Raw genomic sequence first — 21,099 nt, forward strand, 5'->3', positions numbered from 1 at the left:
TTTGCTTTTTTTTCTTGCTATTTTTGCTATTTAAGCTATTTATGTTGAATTGAGGGGAGAAATGGAGACCATTGAAGCAGCAGAGAGAAGAGCAGCACTGCTGGGTTTGTCAGAGCCTGGGCTGTGGCTCTGCCTCCCAAGGACCCGCAGGGGAGGTCCTGGGGGGCAGAGGAGAGGAGGTGATGCTTCAGTCCCTCCTCACAGCTGGAGCAGGGACAAACCTGGCAAGCAGAACAGGAATTTTCCTGTAGTGAAATACTTTGGCCAGAAAAAAAGTGAGCTTCATCAAACTGCACTTGATTTTGTTGCTATAAATGGCTCCAGGAGCTCTGCAGCCCAAGCAGCGCCCCAGGGTGGGGGTCTCACCCAGGAGGGGCAAGAGTGGACAGGAATGAGGAGGGATTGGACTCTGGCCTCCCACCCCATCCCAGGTTCCCTGCCCCCTGCACTGCTCACCTCCTGGGCTCTCTTCAGTCTTCCCCACTGGAGCTGCTCCACCCTGCATCAATAACTGCATTTTCTGGAATGAAACCCAGTGCTGCCAAATCCTGGATGAAACCCTGACAAATGCGGCATCCACCTCAACTTTGCACCCACCAGTTTAAAGATGCTTTTGAATAAAAAGTAAATTGTCTATAGCAGATCAAACAACTCAAATCTGAAATAATCAGATGGTTAAAATGATCTTCCTATTGTTTCAAGTATTTTAGATACTTCTACCTGTCACTCACTTAATGCCAGTCTGGTTTAGATTTTCTCTTACCTATGGTTTACATGGGGTGCTTCAGGGTTAAAGCACAGTAAACATCCTTTAAAGTACCTATCCATAAAGAAATGCAATTTATTTAGACAGGTTTTTCCTTCTCATCAAGAACTCCATACCTACAGAATTATAAGAAATGCTACAATATTTTTTAAAACTAATATTTAGTATTTCCCTTTTGCAACTCAGTACTTTAAATGCAGTCTCCCAGTAAGAACGCTGACCTTCACCTCATTTAATAAATGCAAATATCCAGCACTTCAGATCAAAGAAAGTTGAATAGATTTTTATATATTAACATATAGTAAAAAAAAAAGTAGCAGAGAAGCTGTAATTTAAAATCAACCTAAGAAACTTCCCACAGGGTTAATGAAAGAATTCAAAATCTTTAGTTTGCCTTTCTAACCAAAGGAAACACAATCAGTATTTAATAGTTATATATACTTGTGTATATAATTATATTTTTTTTATTATATTCTTACTCAGAGAGAACTTAAACTGACCTTGAGTTGAAAGGGAGTCAGGCAGAATTTCCTGCAAATTAGGGCTGGTAGGATTTTCTCATTTTAGACAGGAAAATTTTCCTTTTTGAAAAGAGTGTTCTGAATAATTTTTGAAAGAGATGCCAGTCAATGCTAATAGAAGCATTCCTATGCTGAAGCATTTGAGAAATTATATTCTACAGCTCCAAAGCAGCAAAAGGGATAAAACCTCCCCTTTGCTTTGCTACTTTGCTGAAAATGGCTTTGGAAAAAAAGTATCAACAATGTGGGTGTTCTTTGGGAATGTGGTTCTTAAGTACCTCGTACAAAAAAGAAGAGCCAAGTAGGTAAATTCAGCCAGGCACAATGTAAGGCACCAAGAAACAGCTAAAATTGTCGAAGTCTAACAGGGGGAAAAAAGGTGTAGGGGAAGGGTCTTGTATTTCTCACCCAGATAATCTGGTTTTCAATGAAAAAAATAACACAGAACCATAAAAAGATCCCTGAGAATTTTTAGATGACAGAAGTAAGCACAGGCTTCTATTTCACCTGCTAGCACAATCTGATCAAACAGAGTTTTCCATCTTTACCCACTGTCTGCCCTGCTGTGTTATTGTGTCACTGGGTTTGATATTATTCTCTTCCAGGCTCAATTTTCTTCCCCCTTTCTCCAGTTTTACCCCGGGACCTGGAAATTACTTTTATTTCCTTTGTTTTTTATCTGGCTGCTTACACATAAAGAATCACCTCTAGCTTGAAAACAATAGTATATGAGATATTTAAGGAGTTGAAAGGAACTTGCTTGAGGCTTGGAACATCAGCATCAAAGGTTTAAAACAGCAAAAGGGACTGAGCCCTTGTCACAGATTTTTGCCTGAAGAGATTGGTGATAAACTTAGGTTGGTTTTTTGTTTTGGCAGAGGTATTGCCAAAATCAAAGTGTGGGGGAGAGCTAATTTTGTTTGCTTTTCAGACAGATGCGCACTTATTTCAGCAGTCTGGTGGGTGAAATAGCAAAAGCCACAAGATTTATACCTCCTCCAAAAGTCCAGTGCAAAACACACCTGTGCTCAGAGAGCTGTGCTGCCTGGACTGAGTTTAATGGCAGAAACATCCCTAAACAGAGCACCTCAAACTGCCCTGCATGTCCCTGCCCAGTGAAACCCTCCAGGCACAGCTGCATTCACAGCACTGGAAAACTCTTCTTCATCCTGTTGAATTTCAGAGCAAGGTTAAGGAAGAATTGATAAATAAAGAAAGAAAATTAAATATCCTGCATGGCTTTGACATGCAAATATCAGGGTTTGAGGATGCAATGCTAGAACTGGAAATGGGGGCTGGCAATAATGTTATCTCACATCCTACAGCAAACACTGTGGTTGCAGAGTTGGAGACTGCTCAGGGCTGTCCTTCCAAGCCCAGGACAGCTCTGTACTCTGACATCTCCTTGTGGGTAAAACATTCCAAACAATGCTGGCAGCAGGAATTCTGCAAAACGGGTCAGATCTGTCTGCAGTGACTTTCTGGTGCTCTCCGTGAGTGCTCAGGAGTCCAGGCAAATTCTCCTGGAGTTCCTTTGCACAGCAAACAGCTGGGCACATCTGCAGGCGTGGGCCCCACAGTTAGAGGGGTGGGGCAGGAGCAATGGGACTGGAGCTGCTCTCACTGGGGAAAAGTAATTCCTCACTGGATATATACCCAGAGCTGACTGGTTTATTTCAAAACCCAGGAAGCCACAGCTTTGTAAAGGACATTATAAAAATAACCATTTTAGCAATAATGGACAGTGAGTGAAATTATACAGTGAGTTCCCATGATAAACTTGTCAGCTGGGCTTTCCCAATGTAGTCTTTTACATCAGACACTAATTAATATCTAATTGATCTCCCCAAGAACAACTGCTCAGTGTGGCCATAAAGTTCAAGGCCCTGCCTTCTACATTTCCAACTCTTAAAGCAGAAAACAGCAGGGTTTAGTGTCTTAGGATGGACAATGCAAGATGTGGCTGGGGATGTGTATTCTATTTGCCATCTGTCAGAGCTGGGGCAGCTCTCTGCTGTTCTTTGGGCAGTTTTCTTTATCTCTCCCACAGCCAATCCTCCCTCTAGAAGATCTCTGCTGTTCATGGCCACTGAGTGTCCCTGCATGGCTGAGAAAATTCCATCATCCATGGGGAGAGGCTCTGCCCAGGAGGGGAGCCGAGCATTCCTACCTGGATACAATCTGAGATTTTGGGACACCACAGCAGCCTTTGCCCCCTGCATTCCCAGAGGAGCAGCTTTCTTCCCCCTGCATTCCCAGAGGAGCAGCTTTCTGTTCCACTGCATTCCCAGAGGAGCAGCTTTCTTCCCCCTGCATTCCCAGAGGAGCAGCTTTCTTCCCCCTGCATTCCCAGAGGAGCCCAGGCCCATCTCCCCCAGCCCTGGAGCTCCAAGGAAAACACCCCCCTTGTGCAGGATCCTGCTCCAGCAGAAGCACAGCTGGCACTGCAGGAGGGCTGAGCCACCCTGGGATGGGGCTGAGCCACCTCCCTGACACACAGGGGACAGGCATGTTCTGACTCTGGCAGTGAATTGGGATTTTTTTGTTTTTGTTTTTGTTTTTTTGTTTTGTTTTATTTTGTTTTGTTTTGTTTTGTTTTGTTTGTTTGTTTTGTTTTTGTGCTATTACATTTGTAATTTTTTTTTTTTTTTTAGTTTTCCTAGTGAAGAACTGTAATTCCTATTCCCACATCTTTTCCTGAGAGCCCCTTAATTTCAAAATTGTAATAATTCAGAGGGAAAATTACATTTTCCATTTCAAGGAAGGCTCCTGCCTTCCTTAGCAGACACCTGGCTTTCCAACCAAGACAGTTTAGCTGATGATTTTTAGCTGATGATTTAGCTGATTTTGTTTGTCACCACTCTCCTTAAACAAGGACCACACCACAACTCTCAGAGTGCTGAACTATTTAATGCTCTTCCCAACCCTACTCCAGCTGTAATGCAATAAATTGGTGAAGATGCTTAAACACCTTTAGCAGGCTTGCCTGAAGAGTTAGCAGAGCACTGGAGCCAGGTGCATTCATGGACAGCTCTTTGTCACACTGGGAATTCAACAACCAATGGCCCAAACAGCTGGAACAGAGTCGTGAAACCATCTGGAACTGGGGATACCACACACAACCATTTATCCAGGAGAGGAGGGGCTGCTTTGGACTATCTTTAGTCTGGTCCAAGCACTGAACCTCCACCAATCCCAGCTATTGCCAGAGGGAATATTGCAATTTAATTTAATTTAAAGCCACACATGGAAAATAGAGAGCAAGAGATCTCCTCTGACAGCTCAATCCCAACCCTAAATAAAACATTCCTATAAATACAGTGTGGTGTTGTGCCTGCCTGGAACACTGGATTGTATTTTTAATTACTGTGACTGTGCATAAAGAGCTAGAAAAAGACCTGTTTTTCATCAGAGCAAAGCAAGCAAGGCAGAGAGGGGCACAGAGCTTCCAGTTTGCCCAGCCCAGGGCTGTGTAAATCCAAACTGAACATGAATATTTTCATTAACAGATTCAAAACCCTCCAAGTTCCATAAAACACAAACATGTGCTTTTAGCCCTCTGATTTAGACAGATCATTTAATACACACATTTTGTACCTCGGATTTATTTGTATCTTGGAGACAATGGAAAACAATACCCTAAAAAGAACACAATATTTCGTTCTTTCAGGCAATTCTTTTGAATTGAGAAATTATAGCTCAAGGGCCGATGGAGGGTGGGGGGGGGGGAATGCTCAGAATTTGAGAACAAAATAACTTGGATGACATCTAGTGGGAAAATAAGAAATCACTGGATGAAATATGAATGGGGAAAACTGCAAAGAGGAAGGTTCTCAATGAGAACAGGTGAGAGAACAGGAGAGAGAAATTCTTGATAAAATGGGTGAAGTACAATTTATAAGAAGAATTTCCTAAATGACAATATTTTATCTGCCTGTGGAATAATCTGAGGAAATGGGATTTTGGATTTGACAGAGGCAAAACTACATTAGGCAAAACCACAATAAATGTGCAGCAGGAAAAAAATATGGGCAGGAGGAAACTCTGAGCCCTCCTATGTGGAAATACTCAGAAGGCTTTGATAGCCAGTTCTGCAGAGTGAAGTAGGTAAGAGGAAAATTTTGGCCTTCAGGCAATAACAGCTCCTGATTTTAAAGAAAACACAGTTTTCCTTTAATTCATTTCTGCCAGAAATATTCCTGGATGTAAAAATGAATTTTGTGATTGATTTTTTTATCATCCTTCTTGCTTATTTATAGAATTCATTAATTACCAGTGACTCACATCCAATTACAAAGATCTATTTTGGTTTAGTCTGCTCTCACCAATCTATTTGAAAGTATAGAAGAAGAGAATTAATCAAGGTGAGAGATTTCAAAAGAGAAGCTGTCCATTGGCAATGTGAGGTGGGCAGTTTTTTCAGCATTGGGAATGGGAACAGTGCTTGAGAAAACTTCTGCCTTTCTTGGTCAAGAGCAGGTCACTGTCAGCAATAAATGACTGGAACTCCTTAAAAGTGACTAGAAAAGACAATGGCTTCTTCTGGCTGAGTTTGCTCTCAGCAGGTCACACATTTGATCTGCTCATTTATCTCCAGCTTGCAGCCTTTATTCTGAGCCACGAGGAAAGCAATAATCTCCCTCAGCCCTCTTCCTCCCTGAATAATCACACACAGCCCCCACAGAACTCACTGCAGAAGCCAAGGCCTCCAAAGAAAGCTGATCCAGAGAAATGGGCTTTCAGGGGAGAGGTGAGGAGAGAGGCTTGTTTGGGAAATAAGAGTGTCCAGAAATCCCTCTCCACTGAGAGGAGACAGAGCCTCTCCCATTCACAAAAACTTCAAACAGATTCTCTCTGTGGAAAAAAAATTACTTTCATACCCTAATGAGATTATAGCAGATTATAACTATTTTTTTTTTCCAAATTGGCTCTTAATAAATCCTCTTAAATGAAGAATCCTCATTTGGCCTACAAAAAGCTACAGCCCTAAAATCAGAAATGCAAATGCCTGGTGCTTCTGGCAGCCACTCCCTGCACACCCTCAGCTCCACAGGGAGCTGGAGCCCTGGCCAAGGCACAGCTCTGGGGACTCAGCAGGAGCAGCTGGGCACAGCTGAAAGCAGCTGGGCACATCTGGACACCTCTGCCACCCCCAGGGACACCTGGAGGAATGCAGGACTAACACAGAACCGGGAGTGTGGATTGCAGGGGATTCCAGATGTTGTCAGTGCAGGAGGACACAGCATTTGATTTCCCTGTGTGACAGGAAGGTTTTGATCCCATGGCAGCACTCCTGCAGGCACAGTGGCACAGACTGTGCAGGCACAGGGCACACAGACAATTATGGAATCCATGGATGTGCTTCCCAAAGGCAGGGAAACCATCCTGAGGATGGAAGGACCATTAGCAGTGCACTCACAACCATCCCACACCTGACAGGCAGGTGAACTGCTCACCTCAGCAAGGGAGGACTCATCTCCTCATCTCATAGAAAAGATCAAAACTCTAATGGGCTTTGAGTAATTCAGTCTTTTCCCCCTGGCACTGTCTGAATTGTCTTTTCAAATTCTAAAGAGCAGAGATACACAATAAAGCATTTTCTTAGGGAAGTTCCTAACAAAGTTCCAGCTCCTGGTAACTTATTAGACCTAATGAAGAAAGTTTTTTTAAAAATAAGTAAAAATTAGACAACAAGCATTGCTGCCAGGATAATTTACACACCAGAAATTTCCTTTCCTCCCAGAAACAGCCTGTTATAAAGAAAGGACAGCTCAAAACCACAGCTCTGCTGCACATCTGCAACATGAAAACCTCACCTGGGCTTCGTTTCCAAAAGCAGAACAGAGCTCCAAGCCTGTCCCCAAACATTCAACACTACACAGAACTGGCCTGAATGGAATACCAGACCCACAACCAGATGTGTTTCCAAATGCCAGCTGCCATTGGAATTCTTCTGTGTTCATGGCTGGTAAATAAGCAAAGGAAAACTTATATCCAAAACTTTGCATACCCAATCAAAAGTGAAAAATAACTCCTATTTTTGCCTTCCCTTCACACAGACATGGCATTCTTTGTTTAGGTGAATGGGTACATGTGCATTACAAACTTGTATGACCCTAATTTACTGGCTTTGCAGCCAAATACACACAGATATTTCAGAAATCTTCCTTTCACTAGTTGGAATTATCATTTTTGAACACATGTGACCAAAGTTAAATGCTATATTTTGGGTGACTTCAACACAATTTCATCTATTTCAGTTCAATGGCATTAATATTTCCTTTCTCTATTCCTGTCTTTCTCTATCCCTTAATGATGTCACCTGACTATCATGGTTATTTTGATGTTATGGTGTGCTTTTACAATTTTTATTGAAATGGTGAGAAGGCAGATATTAAACAAACCTGGCTGACCAATACAGAAAAACTCAATTTCACAGGCTAACTTATCTCCCTCATCTGCTGGGGCTTATGTGTCTCAGCAGGTCAGGCCCAAACTAACTTTTATACATTGAGATTTTCCGGAGATAAAAAAAAACCACAAATTTCAGATGAGTTTTTCCAGATACTGTCAGATGCAATAGCAAAAAATTAATTAGGAACAAAACAAAAATCCCAAAGCATTTCCTATTGTCTGCAGCAAGCACAAGACCCACCCCAAGCAATTTATGCCACAGCACAGCCATAAATAGCAGCTCTGGGATGCTGCCCCATCCTGCAGAGGAAAAAGCTCATCTGCCACAGTTCCTGGGGGACTCTGAGCACTCAGCCTGCCCTGCCATCCACACTCCAGCACTTCTGCAGGCACAGGGAAAGGGACCAGGAGGGGCCAAACAGGGTAAGTGTCAGCCAGGCACCTCCCCAGCTCTCCCTTCTGCATTTCTGCCACAGTTCTTGTTTCTGTTTGAGTTTGGGTTTCTTGCTGTTTCTGCATTTAATCAGAAGAGATGTCTTTTCCATAAATATCATTTAACTTATTTTAGCCAGCTGCCCTAGTCTGTCTTTCTAAGATGTTTACTTTGGGAAAAAGAGCTCTGGTAGATTTCTTGAAAGATCACAGATGAGTATCTGGCTTCAGAGCAAAGATACTCAGAATACCCAATCCTAGATTTCAGTTTATCTTAATGGCTAAAATAGGCTTTAAGGATGGACAAAACAAAATGTAGTGTATGTACCAATGTTAAAAATTTGTTCATGAACCATCCAAACAAAAAAAAATTGGGAGTGGGGGAGGTGGGTAGAACCACAATATAGAAGGCAATATCAAGAGCAGAGTTCAGTCTGGGCAGTTATAGAAGAAAATGTGGAAAAGAATATAAGCAACGGGTGGCACAGGATACAAAGAGGAACAACAGAGTATTTGTCAATTCACTGACAAATACATAGGAGAGTTGAGTATTTCAGCTTCAGAAAGAAAGAAGACTTTCAGACATCTACAATTATTCAATCCCTTAAATTTCATTTTGAAAACTGGTTTAAACACACAATTTTAACACTAGATCTATTAATATATGGAAGCAGAATAGAAACCTTTGCCTAAAACGAAACTGATTTTTCCTGTCATTTCCTGGTGACATTCTGCCCCAGAATTTTGATCAGTGATAGCTTTTGTACAATTATGAAGGGAAAACAATGAACCAGAGAGGGAAGGGAAGGGAAGAACTGTGCTTTGTCTTCAGTGTTTATGCAGAAGTTGGGGAGAGTGGTTCTGTGGGACGTACAGAAAGCTAAAGATTTGTCATAGTTGAGATGGAGACAATGCAAAGCAACACGCTCCATTTCCAGAAGGCTTCAGAGCCTGTTTTTATTCTAGCATGCATGCTTTTTCTACATTCTGACAACGCACCTAAGTTTACACTTGACTCACTGGTCACAAGAGACAAGCAAAGTACTTATTGGAATAGGAAGTTGCAGGTTTCTCTCATTCATCCTTCTTTCTTTCTTGGTTTGTATGTCAATGTGCTTGGTAGAAAATTCTTTCAGGGTAAACATGGATCTTCTTATCAAACTCCTCTCTGGCTCCCAGAAGTCTTTGTAAAACCTCTTCCAAAAAAAAGAACAAAGATTTTACTCCAGAAACCTGACATTGTTGAGGCAGGATGGGAACGAGATGACTCCACTTCAGAAGGCTGAGATTATAATTGATTTATTTCAAAATGCGTCGCTCTTCATACAGAATTTTGTGTAGACCAACTCCATTGGTCCTGAAGTGAAAACACCTCAACTATTGGTGTGCAGTGAATGACACACAGTGGTAGAACTTAACTATAAACAATGCGAACAACAAGAGAGATAAAGAATTTACATTCTTTTCAGCACTTTCTCAGGCTTCTGCCCAGTTAGAAACTTTGACTGAGTCTGAGACTGACAGAAACCCAAACCTGGGGAAGAATTAACTGCTGTGGCTCTGCTCTCAGAACCATGGTAATAAGCCTCACTTGTTTTTTGTGCAGCTGCAGATGGAGCTGCTGGCGGTGCTGGGCTGTGCCCTGCTGCTCCCCAGGGCCCTGGCCGAGGATTGTCCATCCCCGTGCAGCTGCTGGTCCCTGGGGGAGCCCTGGGGGACAGGGGTGGACTGCAGCTCGCGGGGGCTGCGCGCCCTGCCCGCCCTGCCCCGCCTGACCCGCAGCCTGCGCCTGCACAACAACAGCCTGGCCGCCATCCCCGCCGGAGCCCTGGACAGCCTGGGCCACCTGCAGGAGCTGCAGCTCTGGGACAACCCGTGGCACTGCGACTGTCACATCCTGTACCTGAAGCTCTGGCTGCAGGATTTCTCCGCGCCCGCGCTCGCCCGCCTCAGGTGCGCCAGCCCCGCTCGGCTGAGGATGAAGGCCCTGGGGCAGCTGACTGGGAATGATCTGGGCGTTTGTACCAGGCTTCTCCCAACCAAGTGTCTCCAGTTCTTCTGGAGAGACCTCGCTTTAATTGCTGGGGCGATAATTACCCTCCTTTTAGTGGCATGGGCTCTGAAGTTCTCCAAAAAGCTGGTGTGCCAGCTCAGCCTCAGGAGGCGGCGGCTGAGGAGGAACATCCCCAAAACACACAAGGTACTGTGAGCTCCTTCCTGCCACCAGCCTGGCAGAAACTCCAAACTCCTCCACAACAAAAAAGCAAAAGCACTGATAGCACTGGTTTGAATAGTCAATGCTAGAAAAGCCCAAAGTCTGGGTCCTCAGGCAAGCTGGATTTAATTTTTGTCCAAAAAGAAGCTTGGTAAGGCTTGGACAGGCAAGTTTCACCCTGCTGCCATCTGCTCATATGAAGAGCAGTTTCCACATTTTTAAAAATCATTTAACTTAACATTTTCCCACTGGATTCTCAGCCTTTATAGAAAGAAGATTTCCACCCCTACACTTTTTAATATATGGAGATAAACACCAATTATATTATTTTATAACAACTCTTTTCTCAGGCTCTGTGAGTTTACAACTCAGCAGCATCTCTCAGTGTCCCGGGGGCTTGGTAGGACCATTCCCGTGTGCAGGAAAACTCTACCCTCTCTTCCTCAGATTCAGGAGTTTCTTGCCACCAAAACCACCCAGATTATACAGACCAGACACTGAATGGATCCCTGCTTGAAAACAGTTAAAGATGGACTGGTCATGACAACACAATCAGCAAAATAATTTTAAATCTTAGGGAATTTCCTGGAGGGTGAAAAATAATAAAGCATTCTATGTGGAACTGAAAGAACGGATGCTTATTGAACATTCATATTGACCAAAATTTGATCTCTTTCATGATTCTAAACATTTCTGATTAAATTTCTAAGATATTTTCAGAAGTTGTCCTCTGGAGATAATTTTAGAATATTTCCCCTGCCCTGAGCTTTTCAATTTTTTAAAAGACAGCCACCATTCTGTACGAATGCAGAACATTGCAGAAGAAATGCACTCTGTCATCTCTCATGGATTTTCCTACATGATATTTCTTGTTTCCCTGAAATGAAATAAATCATTCAGACTAAGAGCTTATCACTCTCTTCTGTGCCTATAAACTAGATATGCATAGAATAACAAACTGCTTTACTGCATGGCTTCAATAGTACAAATGTATTAAAAATGGGCAATTCGTGAACATTTCTGCTTGCACCAACAAACACATCAAATAAGATGCACAAAATACAGGAAAGAAAATTGTGAGAACTTTTCTGTCCCTGTAAGAGGAAAGAGGAGGGAATCTCTTCCATGGCAGCAGTTTACATTCTACCAAAACAGCCTTGTATTTATAACTTTTCAACCATTTGTGTTTTATCTGGGAAAAAAAACCTCTCTGCAAAGGGGACAGTTGGAACTAACTGAGGGCTCAAAAGCAACACTCAGTGTTTATCTGGCAGGGCCACTGCATCATGCTTTAGCCACACACTCCATCAAACTGCATAACTACCACCACAGCTGCTCATAACGTGCAAAGGCAGGAAAATACATCAGCTATCAAAATAAAACACACAGGCAGCACTCCCAAAATGGGTTTGGAACACCCCAGAAACTGTCACTGCATCTAGCCTGCAAGGGGCAAACTGCTGGCTGTATCTGCTTGTACAATCTGGGAACACAGATTTGACCGCTGGGATGATAAAATATAAAATAAAATAAAATAAAATAAAATAAAATAAAATAAAATAAAATAAAATAAAATAAAATAAAATAAAATAAAATAAAATAAAATAAAATAAAATATTATGAGGTTTGCTTTCACAATGGGCAGGAGATGTCATGAGAGTCAGCATTATTGACCAAAACCTCACTGTAGCACACAGAGAAGGTTTGTGTGAACAGGAAATTTGTGTGAACAGCAATTCTGTGTAGACTGAAACTCTAAGTTAAGGTGAGGAATATTTGAAGGTTTCATTTATTAAATATCATGGTATGTGAATCACCTTTTTGCCTATAAATTCTCTGTGTTTTGTTGACACTGGAACTTCTGTTCAGCTTCCTGCTTGCCTTCTGCCAGGCTTTAGTTAGAGTTTATTCCAGGTGTGAATGCACCAGAGCAGTTTGCAAGGCTCCATCATCACAAAATGTTGCTCTCCTTTGTGCTACAGAACCACCATCCTGACAGAACATTATTATTAATAATATGATTATTAATGTGCTAACAGCCAGCTCTGGAGCTCCCTGGAACACAAGGCAGCTCATTCCCTAAGGACCACCCTGTCTCAGCTCAGAGCAGGCTGAATAAACCAGCCCAGCCCTGCCCAATGGAATAAACCAGCCCAGCTCTGCCCAAAGGAATAAACCAGCCCAGCCCTGCCCAATGGAATAAACCAGCCCAGCTCTGCCCAATGGAATAAACCAGCCCAGCTCTGCCCAATGGAATAAACCAGCCCAGCCCTGCCCAGTGAAATAAAAGTGGCTCTGCCTTGTGTGTCTGGCTTTGCAACACTGATGTTGCTCCTCTGGGTGCAGCCACTCTGGGGCTCACTGCTGAAATCAGCTACAAATATTATTTTCTGCACCAGAACTGAAAGAACTGAAGCTCTTCTGCTTGTTTATAAGACAGAAGGATTTCCAAATCCAGAAAGAAAGCAGCAGCACGATTGCCCCTGGGCAGCAGCAGCTGCTGGGGCCACTGGAGCTCCTGGGAAAGCACAGCAGGAACAGGGGAGCCTGGGGAGGAGCTGCCCAAAAGGTGCCAAGGGTGGAGATGAGCAAATGGGGAAAAAAGGCACTTGATAATCCTGCTTTTTAATATATTTTAATTTTATTTTTAATGGAAAATACCTTCTTCCTGCCTGCACAGGGCAGTGGCAACTGCCAGCAGCTCCAGTCCAAGTGCCACTGCCAGGGAGGGCTGGGCACCTGGACAGGGTAGGAAATGACATGGCTTGGGGAACAGAGCCTACTCAAGCCCTCCTGCCCTGGCAGGAGCATCTGTTTGCAACAAAGGAGCAAAAGTGCATGCCTGTGATGTAAGTTATTTTAGAAGAGATGCTTATTCAAAGTAAAATTGCAATATTTTCACTAAAATGTACCTACCACTGGTGTTGAGTCACTTAATTTGCATGATTTCTACCTGGTCCTGTGTTCCAAGGATGTTGGTATTTTAAGAACATACATTTCTCATGTGTTTCAGCTTCTGCAGGTGAAGGTTAAATGATGAATGAGATCTAAGTGTACTCAACAGCTTTTTCTTTTCCCCCACCAAGTAAAGAGGAAGAAATCTGAAAACAGCTTTTTATTTCACCCATGCTTTGAGAATCAGCCCAGCCTTTCCCAGGAGCTCTGGGCAGCTCCATGTGGTGAATATGTGGCATTTTTCCATTCTGATAGTCTTCTCTTATTTGTTGATGAGTGTAGGAAGTAGATTTGAATTTACACATCTCCATGGGCTCACACTCATATCTAACCTGAGAGGATTTTGACTGTAAACCTGTCCTAAGGTTTGCTCAGCAACTTAGGTAAAATCAATCCACACTAAATTCATACTAGAGACCAAGCACAGCTTTGCTCTTAGGAACAAAATACATTGCAAAGTTAACCAGTTTTTTCTGTATTTATCATTTGGTTAAGTGGCTGTGCATTTAAGGATACAGATTTAGTGCTCCCTTTCAAAGAATTTAACTACACAGAAAACAAGTAATACAAAGTAAAATATTTTTTTATGTTCAGTTAAACACCAGCTAAGTCATAAGAGATATGTCACATAATGACAATAATTTTCCATTTTATTTGCACATCTTCTGCTTGCACTGACCAGATATGGAACTGCATTAAAAACTCCTAGAATAACTCATCCAAAAAAAAGAGAAAAACTCACCCTAGGAAAAAGTTTCAAACAGCAGAAAACCAAGACTATTCTTAACTTAATAGGACAAGAAAAAAAAAATAGGGATTTATTCTATTTTTGAACTAGTAAACATAACTGTAAGAACAAAACAGTAATTAAATGTACAAAACACATTGAATGCAGTGGAACAGGCTCTTGGTTGGTGTGTGCTGCCACTATTGTATTCTAAATTAATTAGTCAATACACATTCATTCTCATGCTGGTTTATGTTTAAATGCACTATTTGGGGAATTATAAAAATAGAATTTGAGGCTTCACAAAACTGCTGTTCTTCCTGGATTCTTAAGGCCCACACACTTGCATGTTATGATTTATACCTTAATTACAGGATTTTATCTTCACTGCCAACAGATGAAATATTAACAATTCCTACCTAATTACTCCTTTGATGGTGCTAATTTTACTGTAATGCTTAGCAATGCTAAGTTTATTTATCTTAATGCCTTTTCTCTCCAGAGCACAAAACTATTTCCCAAAGTGTTGAGGCTCTGTTGCTGGAACCCATGTAATTATTTTGCCATTAGATTGACTCCAGTGAAATTCAGATTACACTCAATAATGGGTGTGTGACAACAAATTGCTCCAGTTGCATAATGGCCACGTGGCTGCTATTTATACTGAGCTCCTTCCCAGGGGCACTTTGCTCCTGACGTGGCCTCTCCAGTGCCTTCCCAGCAGAACTTCCAACGTTCATCCCAGTGATATCACAGCTACTGCCTGACCTGGCACCTTCATTTTAGGCAAAAGAAACATTAGCATTTAGAATTTTGGTCAGATTTCATTTGGCTTGGCTTGTCTGACCAGCAAGCATCCAGTTCTCTAGCAATCCAGACTTATTAAAATTCAATGGTGCTGTTCTGCATCAAGACATTCCCTGGGAAAAGTGGATTGAAATCTCTTCTCTCAGAATACTATTAAGGAATAAGGCTACAGAAATACAGAGCATTCATCTTAGTCCAAGGGGGAAAAACTCAAATTAAGCCCTTTCTTAAATGACCTTAATCTCTAGGGAAGGGAGTGTCAGCAGGGATGGATTGCAGCCTCCCTTTTCTCCTTGAATCATCTTTCTTCTCTCCTCTTTAGGGGTCAAAAGGGTTTTACTTCTTAACTAATAATTTATTTTTTGACAAAGATTCATAGGTTGCCTCTTAGGGCCATGGAGAAGGAGTCTGGGACCTGACACATCCAAATAAAATCAACCTTTGCAACCCTCTCCCATCAGCAGCAGTGCAAAGCAGGGGAAGGTCATGGCAATGGCCACGACACCAAAGGTTGCCCTCAAGACAGAAAAGCATTTAGAAGTGAGGGTATTCTTGATTTCCCTGAGTTTGCAGGGACACTGCAAAACCCAGTAAATTAACGTTCAGGTGCACTTATCAAGAGCTGGATTATGGAAAGACAAAAACTAAACCAGCAGCAATTACACCCTGAAGGTATGGTGTGGCTGGACAGTGCCCAGGCAGAAAGGGACCCGGGGGCATTGGTCAGCAGCTGGCTGAAAACGAGCCAGCAGTGTGCCCTGGTGGCCAAGAAGGCCAATGGCTCCTGGCCTGTGTCAGGAAAGGTGTGGCCAGCAGGAGCAGGGAGGTCATTCTCCCCCTGCAGTCAGCACTGGGGAGGCCACACCTCGTGTGCTGTGTCCAGTTCTGGGCCCTCCGTTTGGGAAGGATGTTGAGATGCTCGAGCACATCCAGAGGAGGCAAGGAGGCTGGAGAGGGGCTGGGAACACAAACTCTGTGAGGAACAACTGAGGGACCTGGGGGTGTTCAGCCTGGAGAAAAGGAGACTCAGGGGTGAGCTTATCACTCTACAACTTCCTGAAAGGTGGCTGTGGTCAGGTGGGGTTGGTCTCTTTCTCCAGGCAGCACTGACAGAACCAGAGGACAGAGACTCAAGCAGCACCAAGGGAAATATTGGTTGGATGTTAGGAAAAGGTTTTGCACAGAAAGAGTGATAATGTACTGGCATGGCCTGCCCAGGGAGGTGGTGGAGTCACTGTCCCTGGATGTGTTTAAAAAAAGACTGGATGTGGCACTTGGTGCCATCCTTTAGTTCAGGTATTGGGACATGGGTTGGACTCAATGATCTTGAAGGTCTCATCCAGCCTTGTCATTCTGTGAATTCTGTGAAAGGGGCAATGAAAGGACACAAACTGTGGACAGTAAAAAGTCAGAGCTCCCGAAGGGATTCCTTTGCCTTCCATCACTTTGTCCGACCGCTCTGAAACTGGACCAACATTGGCACCTAGTGGCTGCTGAATTCGACAGGGACAGAAGTTCCCTGAAATTTGTCACCCTTTCCAAGTGATGGGCTGAGATTTTCCAAACAAGCTGCTAATTGCTGCCAGCTCTTCCCAGAGTTTCCATACAAGTTTTCTGTCCTGAAGTGTCAGAAGGTGCAAGAAATTGTTTTCAATTGGCAGAAACCTGGAGTTATTATAATTCTGGACACTGGGCAATACAATCTCCATTTGTTTTCTTCACTGTGATTAATCACTTTTAGGCATGCTTGGAATTTTCTGCTACTACAACTCCCAAAGTCATAGCTCAATATTTATATTGAAACTTGACAGGTTTTATTCCTTCTGTTCTCCAAAAGTGATGATGACTTTAATGTAAATTCAAATTCTACTAACAACTTTGTACTATGACTTCATCCTATCAAAGTATGATAGAACAAAAAAGGAAGGAAGTATATTAGGTAAAACAAAATAATGAAATCAGATATCTTTGTGGGTCTTTTTCACTACTATTCCCCTACCTAACTGATGTGCAGCCTCTTAAAGGCCCAAATATTTTTTTATCAAGTTTTAAAACAACTTGAGCTCCCTCAGTAATCTGTACCAGGGAAAATTACCATCAAAAAAATCCAACTATTGTGACAGCATTGGGGAACCCAAACAGACACAAGGAGAATGAAAGCCCAGATTTTTGGATGTCTGATAAAAAGAACAAAGAGCCAGCAGATGCTGCAGATATCCAGGTGTTTCTTTACTGAGTCTTTAGCACTTTGTGTGGGACTCAGATTCAGTCAAAGAAAGAAACTGAGTTTCTAGCCAGGCAAAAAGCCTGGGAAAGAGCTGGAGAAGAATGTAAATAATTCTTTATCTCTCTTGTTTTTCACATTGTTTATAGTTAAGTTCTATCACTGTGTGTCAAGCACTCTGCACCAATGGTGGTGGGTTGTTTTCACTTCAGAACCAATGGATCTGGTCCTCACGAAGCTCTGTATAAAAGAGCAGTGTATTTTGAATAAACTGGAGTCTTACTCTCACAGCCTTCTGAGTCAAGTCTATTCATTCCCGTGCTGCCTCGACAGTGACACTTTGTGCAGTATTTCACAGACATGCAGCCTTAAGCCAGCTGGTAAATCCCAGTTCATGTGCACCCTTCTGCTCTGTGGGACTGGCTGCACTGGAAATGCCAGTCAGGAATCCTGGGGGGTGCAAATGCTGCTAAAGGTACCCAAAAACTCCCTGACCCTTAACTTCTGAAGGTGCAGCTCCAACAAGGTGATGCAGGTCCCCAAGGAGTCAGGGATACACAGGTACCCAAAGCAAGGGGACTGGCTGTGAGGACTGGCCAAGTAAACCGAGGGGTTTGGTTTCATCAGCCACTCTTTAGTGTCTGAGACTGATTTCCAGCTGGGTTTAAGGAATCAGTTCTGTAATTGGCATGGCTTTGGAGTGGTGTGTGTCCTCACGCCCAGGGAGATAAAACCCCTGCAATGGCCTTTCATCCTCTACAGAGCACAGACAAGGAGAAAAGGCTGGGTGACTAAGATTGATAAAAGCCTGCAGAAGCCAAGCAGAGGAGGATTTGCACTTCATTCATTCAGAAGATGATTAAGCTGTGTATGTGAATATAGCATTTCAAACAACAAAGAGGCCAGTCTCCACAACTGAGTCATCTGAAAGGAACTGGAAATAGCTGATGGTTTCTAACATTCAAAATGCTTAACTTGGAAAACTTATGAATACAATTATAATTTTTTTGTTCTTCCCGGATTGTTCTGGAACTTGGCTGATAACAAAGGTGACACCCGCGCAGGGCGAGGACGCGCCACACGTGACAAAGTCACACACTTTGCTGAGCAGCTGCAGAACAGAAACTATTTCACTGCTAGGAGTCACCATGAGGGAGACATTTTCTATTTTTCTCATAGCACGGGTAGGCTCTGCAGGCTTAGAAGGAGTACTCAGTACAAATCCTGGAGAAGTTTCGGAGACTGAATTAATCCCTGTTTATTTGTCAGTAATTTCCTTATTACTCAGCAGTTCTGGTGCCACCTGCGCTACTACAGAAAAAGGACACTAGGCAGAGGGAAAATTTCTGCTAGATTAGGGCTAAGTGACATCACTTTCTGAGATTCCAGGAGTCCTCCAAGCACTGGGACCACTGCTGCTCGGGAGGACAAAGGGTTGAGGATGGAGGAGAGCACAGAAGGAAAACCCCACTGTAACAACGTGGGACTTCCCAATTAAACCCAATTCTTACCATCACCCTAAAGAGCATCTCTGTCCATGAGCTGCTCCCCAATTCCTGCTCACACACAGCACAAATATGGCAAAGAGAGGCTGCCAGCAGGAATTCCTGTACAGCAGGAGTATCTGTTCACTGATGATGGGCTTCAAAACACCCATCCATTTGTGTCAGCCCTTTGTGGGTTAAAAGCTCCACACCTCATCCACAGAGAGGACAACATTCTGTCTCTCCTGTAAACATAAACACTCAAGTACTCTCCTCAAGAAGGAAAGCTCTAAATATTAAAAATATTATAGACTGGTACAAGAGCGGTTTGCTTCAGAAACTCAAGAGTCACAGAGTACACATGATTTAATGTGCATGAGTAAAAATTTATGCATCAGACCAATGGGGCTATGTCAGGCAATGCTGAGTGTGGGAACATGATTTTATTACTTTCTAAAAAACCCAACCAAAAAAACCCAAATAAGTAGTTTTTTGCATATATTATATATAATATATATTATATATATTGTATATATGCATATATTATATGTTTATTATAAAAGGTGATCTTTAAATATTTAACAAATAGTTCTCTTTAAAAAGAAATTACAGTGTATCAGTACTTTTGTTGTCTGAAAGAACTTGGTCTATTCCATCTGACTCAGCTGTAAAATCAGCAGGCCATAAAATTATATCAAGAACTACAGATGCTTGAACATTCTCTCAAACAAAACCTAACCAAGGAAAGGCTGTACCACAAAAGGAGCATTACCACATCAAACTACATGGCTGCATTGTAAATACAAAATGTTGAAATTTGCTGGAAATTTCTCTTGGAACACAGTATAAACAATGTGCCCACCAAGCCATAACTCAAGTCATCTTGGTTTTCATGAACAATTTTGGTGATTGTTCCACATCCCCAGTGGGAATTGAATGTTTGCTACTGCAGAGAATTCAGTAAATTCACTGTGTCCTCACAGAGTTTCTAAACTTTCTTGGAACCCCTGCCCTTGGCTCTGTCTCCAGCGCTGCAGGAGAGCGGGGAACAGATCTTAGGATCTCCCTTGTGTTTTTTCTGTTTCATCTGAGATCACCATAGATGATTATTTACAAGGTCAGAACTTAATTACTTTCCTTATTCACTTCAAGTCTCCAGCAGCTGCTTTGAACCATAACCCAGCCCTACCCCCAAATCCAATGTGGAAATTGCCAACAACCTTCCACCTGCACCCAGGGCTCTGCAGCTCAGCTTGGTGAAGGTAAAATTTCACTTCCCCTGTGCAACAGAGAGAACAGGAAACTGTGACCAAGGCCAGTTTAGGGGGTTTTCTCACAGCTTTTAGAACTGTTTTCTAGGTATTGCTACAGTAGTACTAAGTAAGAGACTACTCCAGCGTGTTTCTAGCACTCTCTACTCTTCTCTGATGAATGACTCTCAAATACAGCCAGATACAAATTGGAATTGACTCAAACCCTTTTTGTTTTTCCTGTTTTACCTTTGCATGAAAGAGGTGTTGACCCCAATGGTGTCTGGGGATTAATCAAAGAAAACCAAATATTTTAACACTCAAACCACAACTCAGAGCTTTCACAATGCGAGACAGCTCATCACAGATCCCTCACATAAGCCTAACAATATAATGTGACAATTTGTGGGTTTTGTTTGAGGAGTTCTTTATTTTAAAAGCAGTTAAAGGCTCGTGATGACAAGCAGCAACAATAATAGCTAATAAAAAAATGTTTGCAATGATCTCTAGCAAAGATATTGGAATAGCTGATTTTAAATTATCTTCACAGAACAAGCACCATTAGTTTTCCATTAAAATGATGGGTTACAATGATTTATAAATATTAAAGACTGACATCTCTAGCAATTGTTCTTCCTAACTAATCTAAGTGTTTTTCTCAGCTCTGAAAATATAATTAGCATGAAAGTATATACACAGTGATGTCTTATTATCTCTTTAACACCTTTTCTGTCCTGACTGATCAATATCCAAGGATGCAGTGTCCTGTTTAATTCAGGGCTGCAGGAACAGAAAGCCTTTGGTCCAGCCTGACTGAGTACTCAAACCTCTGCTCTTGGCTGGAAGGCAACCATGGATCACAAAAAAAAATATATCCAGACCTGAAAAGAAATAATCATGAAGCCACCCAAAAATAGACTGAGTTCAGAGGCAACTGAAGCCAAGCTGGCCTGGTTGGCTATGCTGGCTAAGAGGGATAATCAGATTGCCCTCCTCCTGCACAGTACCTACAGGACAATTTAACTCTCATTCTTTGCCATAAAACAGCTTAATTTCACAGTTTCATAACCTGAAACAATGAGGATGGAATTTAGCTGATCTTTGGTAAAAAACAGACTGACAAAATCTGCTGTGTCAATTTATTTAATTAGTCATCTTATTTTTCTAAGCATCTTGATTTTCCACATAGCCAAAAGGAGAGTATCTGTAAGGAGCACATTGCTCTGCAGGTAACCCAGATAGCAGTTAAAACAAGTAATTCCAGACTCTTGGGATATATTTACCTTAATACACAGCAGCAGTGT

General features: G+C 42.3%; 1 protein-coding gene across 1 annotated transcript; it reads left to right on the forward strand.

Moving 5' to 3' along the window:
- Positions 1 to 9,744: 9,744 nt before the first annotated feature.
- On the forward strand, positions 9,745 to 10,342 carry GP9 (glycoprotein IX platelet). Its single transcript, XM_021530487.2, has one exon. The coding sequence runs from the start codon at positions 9,746 to 9,748 to the stop codon at positions 10,340 to 10,342; it is 597 nt and encodes a 198-aa protein (XP_021386162.2). The 5' UTR covers position 9,745.
- The last annotated feature ends 10,757 nt before the right edge of the window (positions 10,343 to 21,099 follow it).

This window comes from Lonchura striata, chromosome 12 (assembly GCF_046129695.1).
Source record: "Lonchura striata isolate bLonStr1 chromosome 12, bLonStr1.mat, whole genome shotgun sequence".
Classification (NCBI taxonomy): Eukaryota; Metazoa; Chordata; class Aves; order Passeriformes; family Estrildidae; genus Lonchura; species Lonchura striata.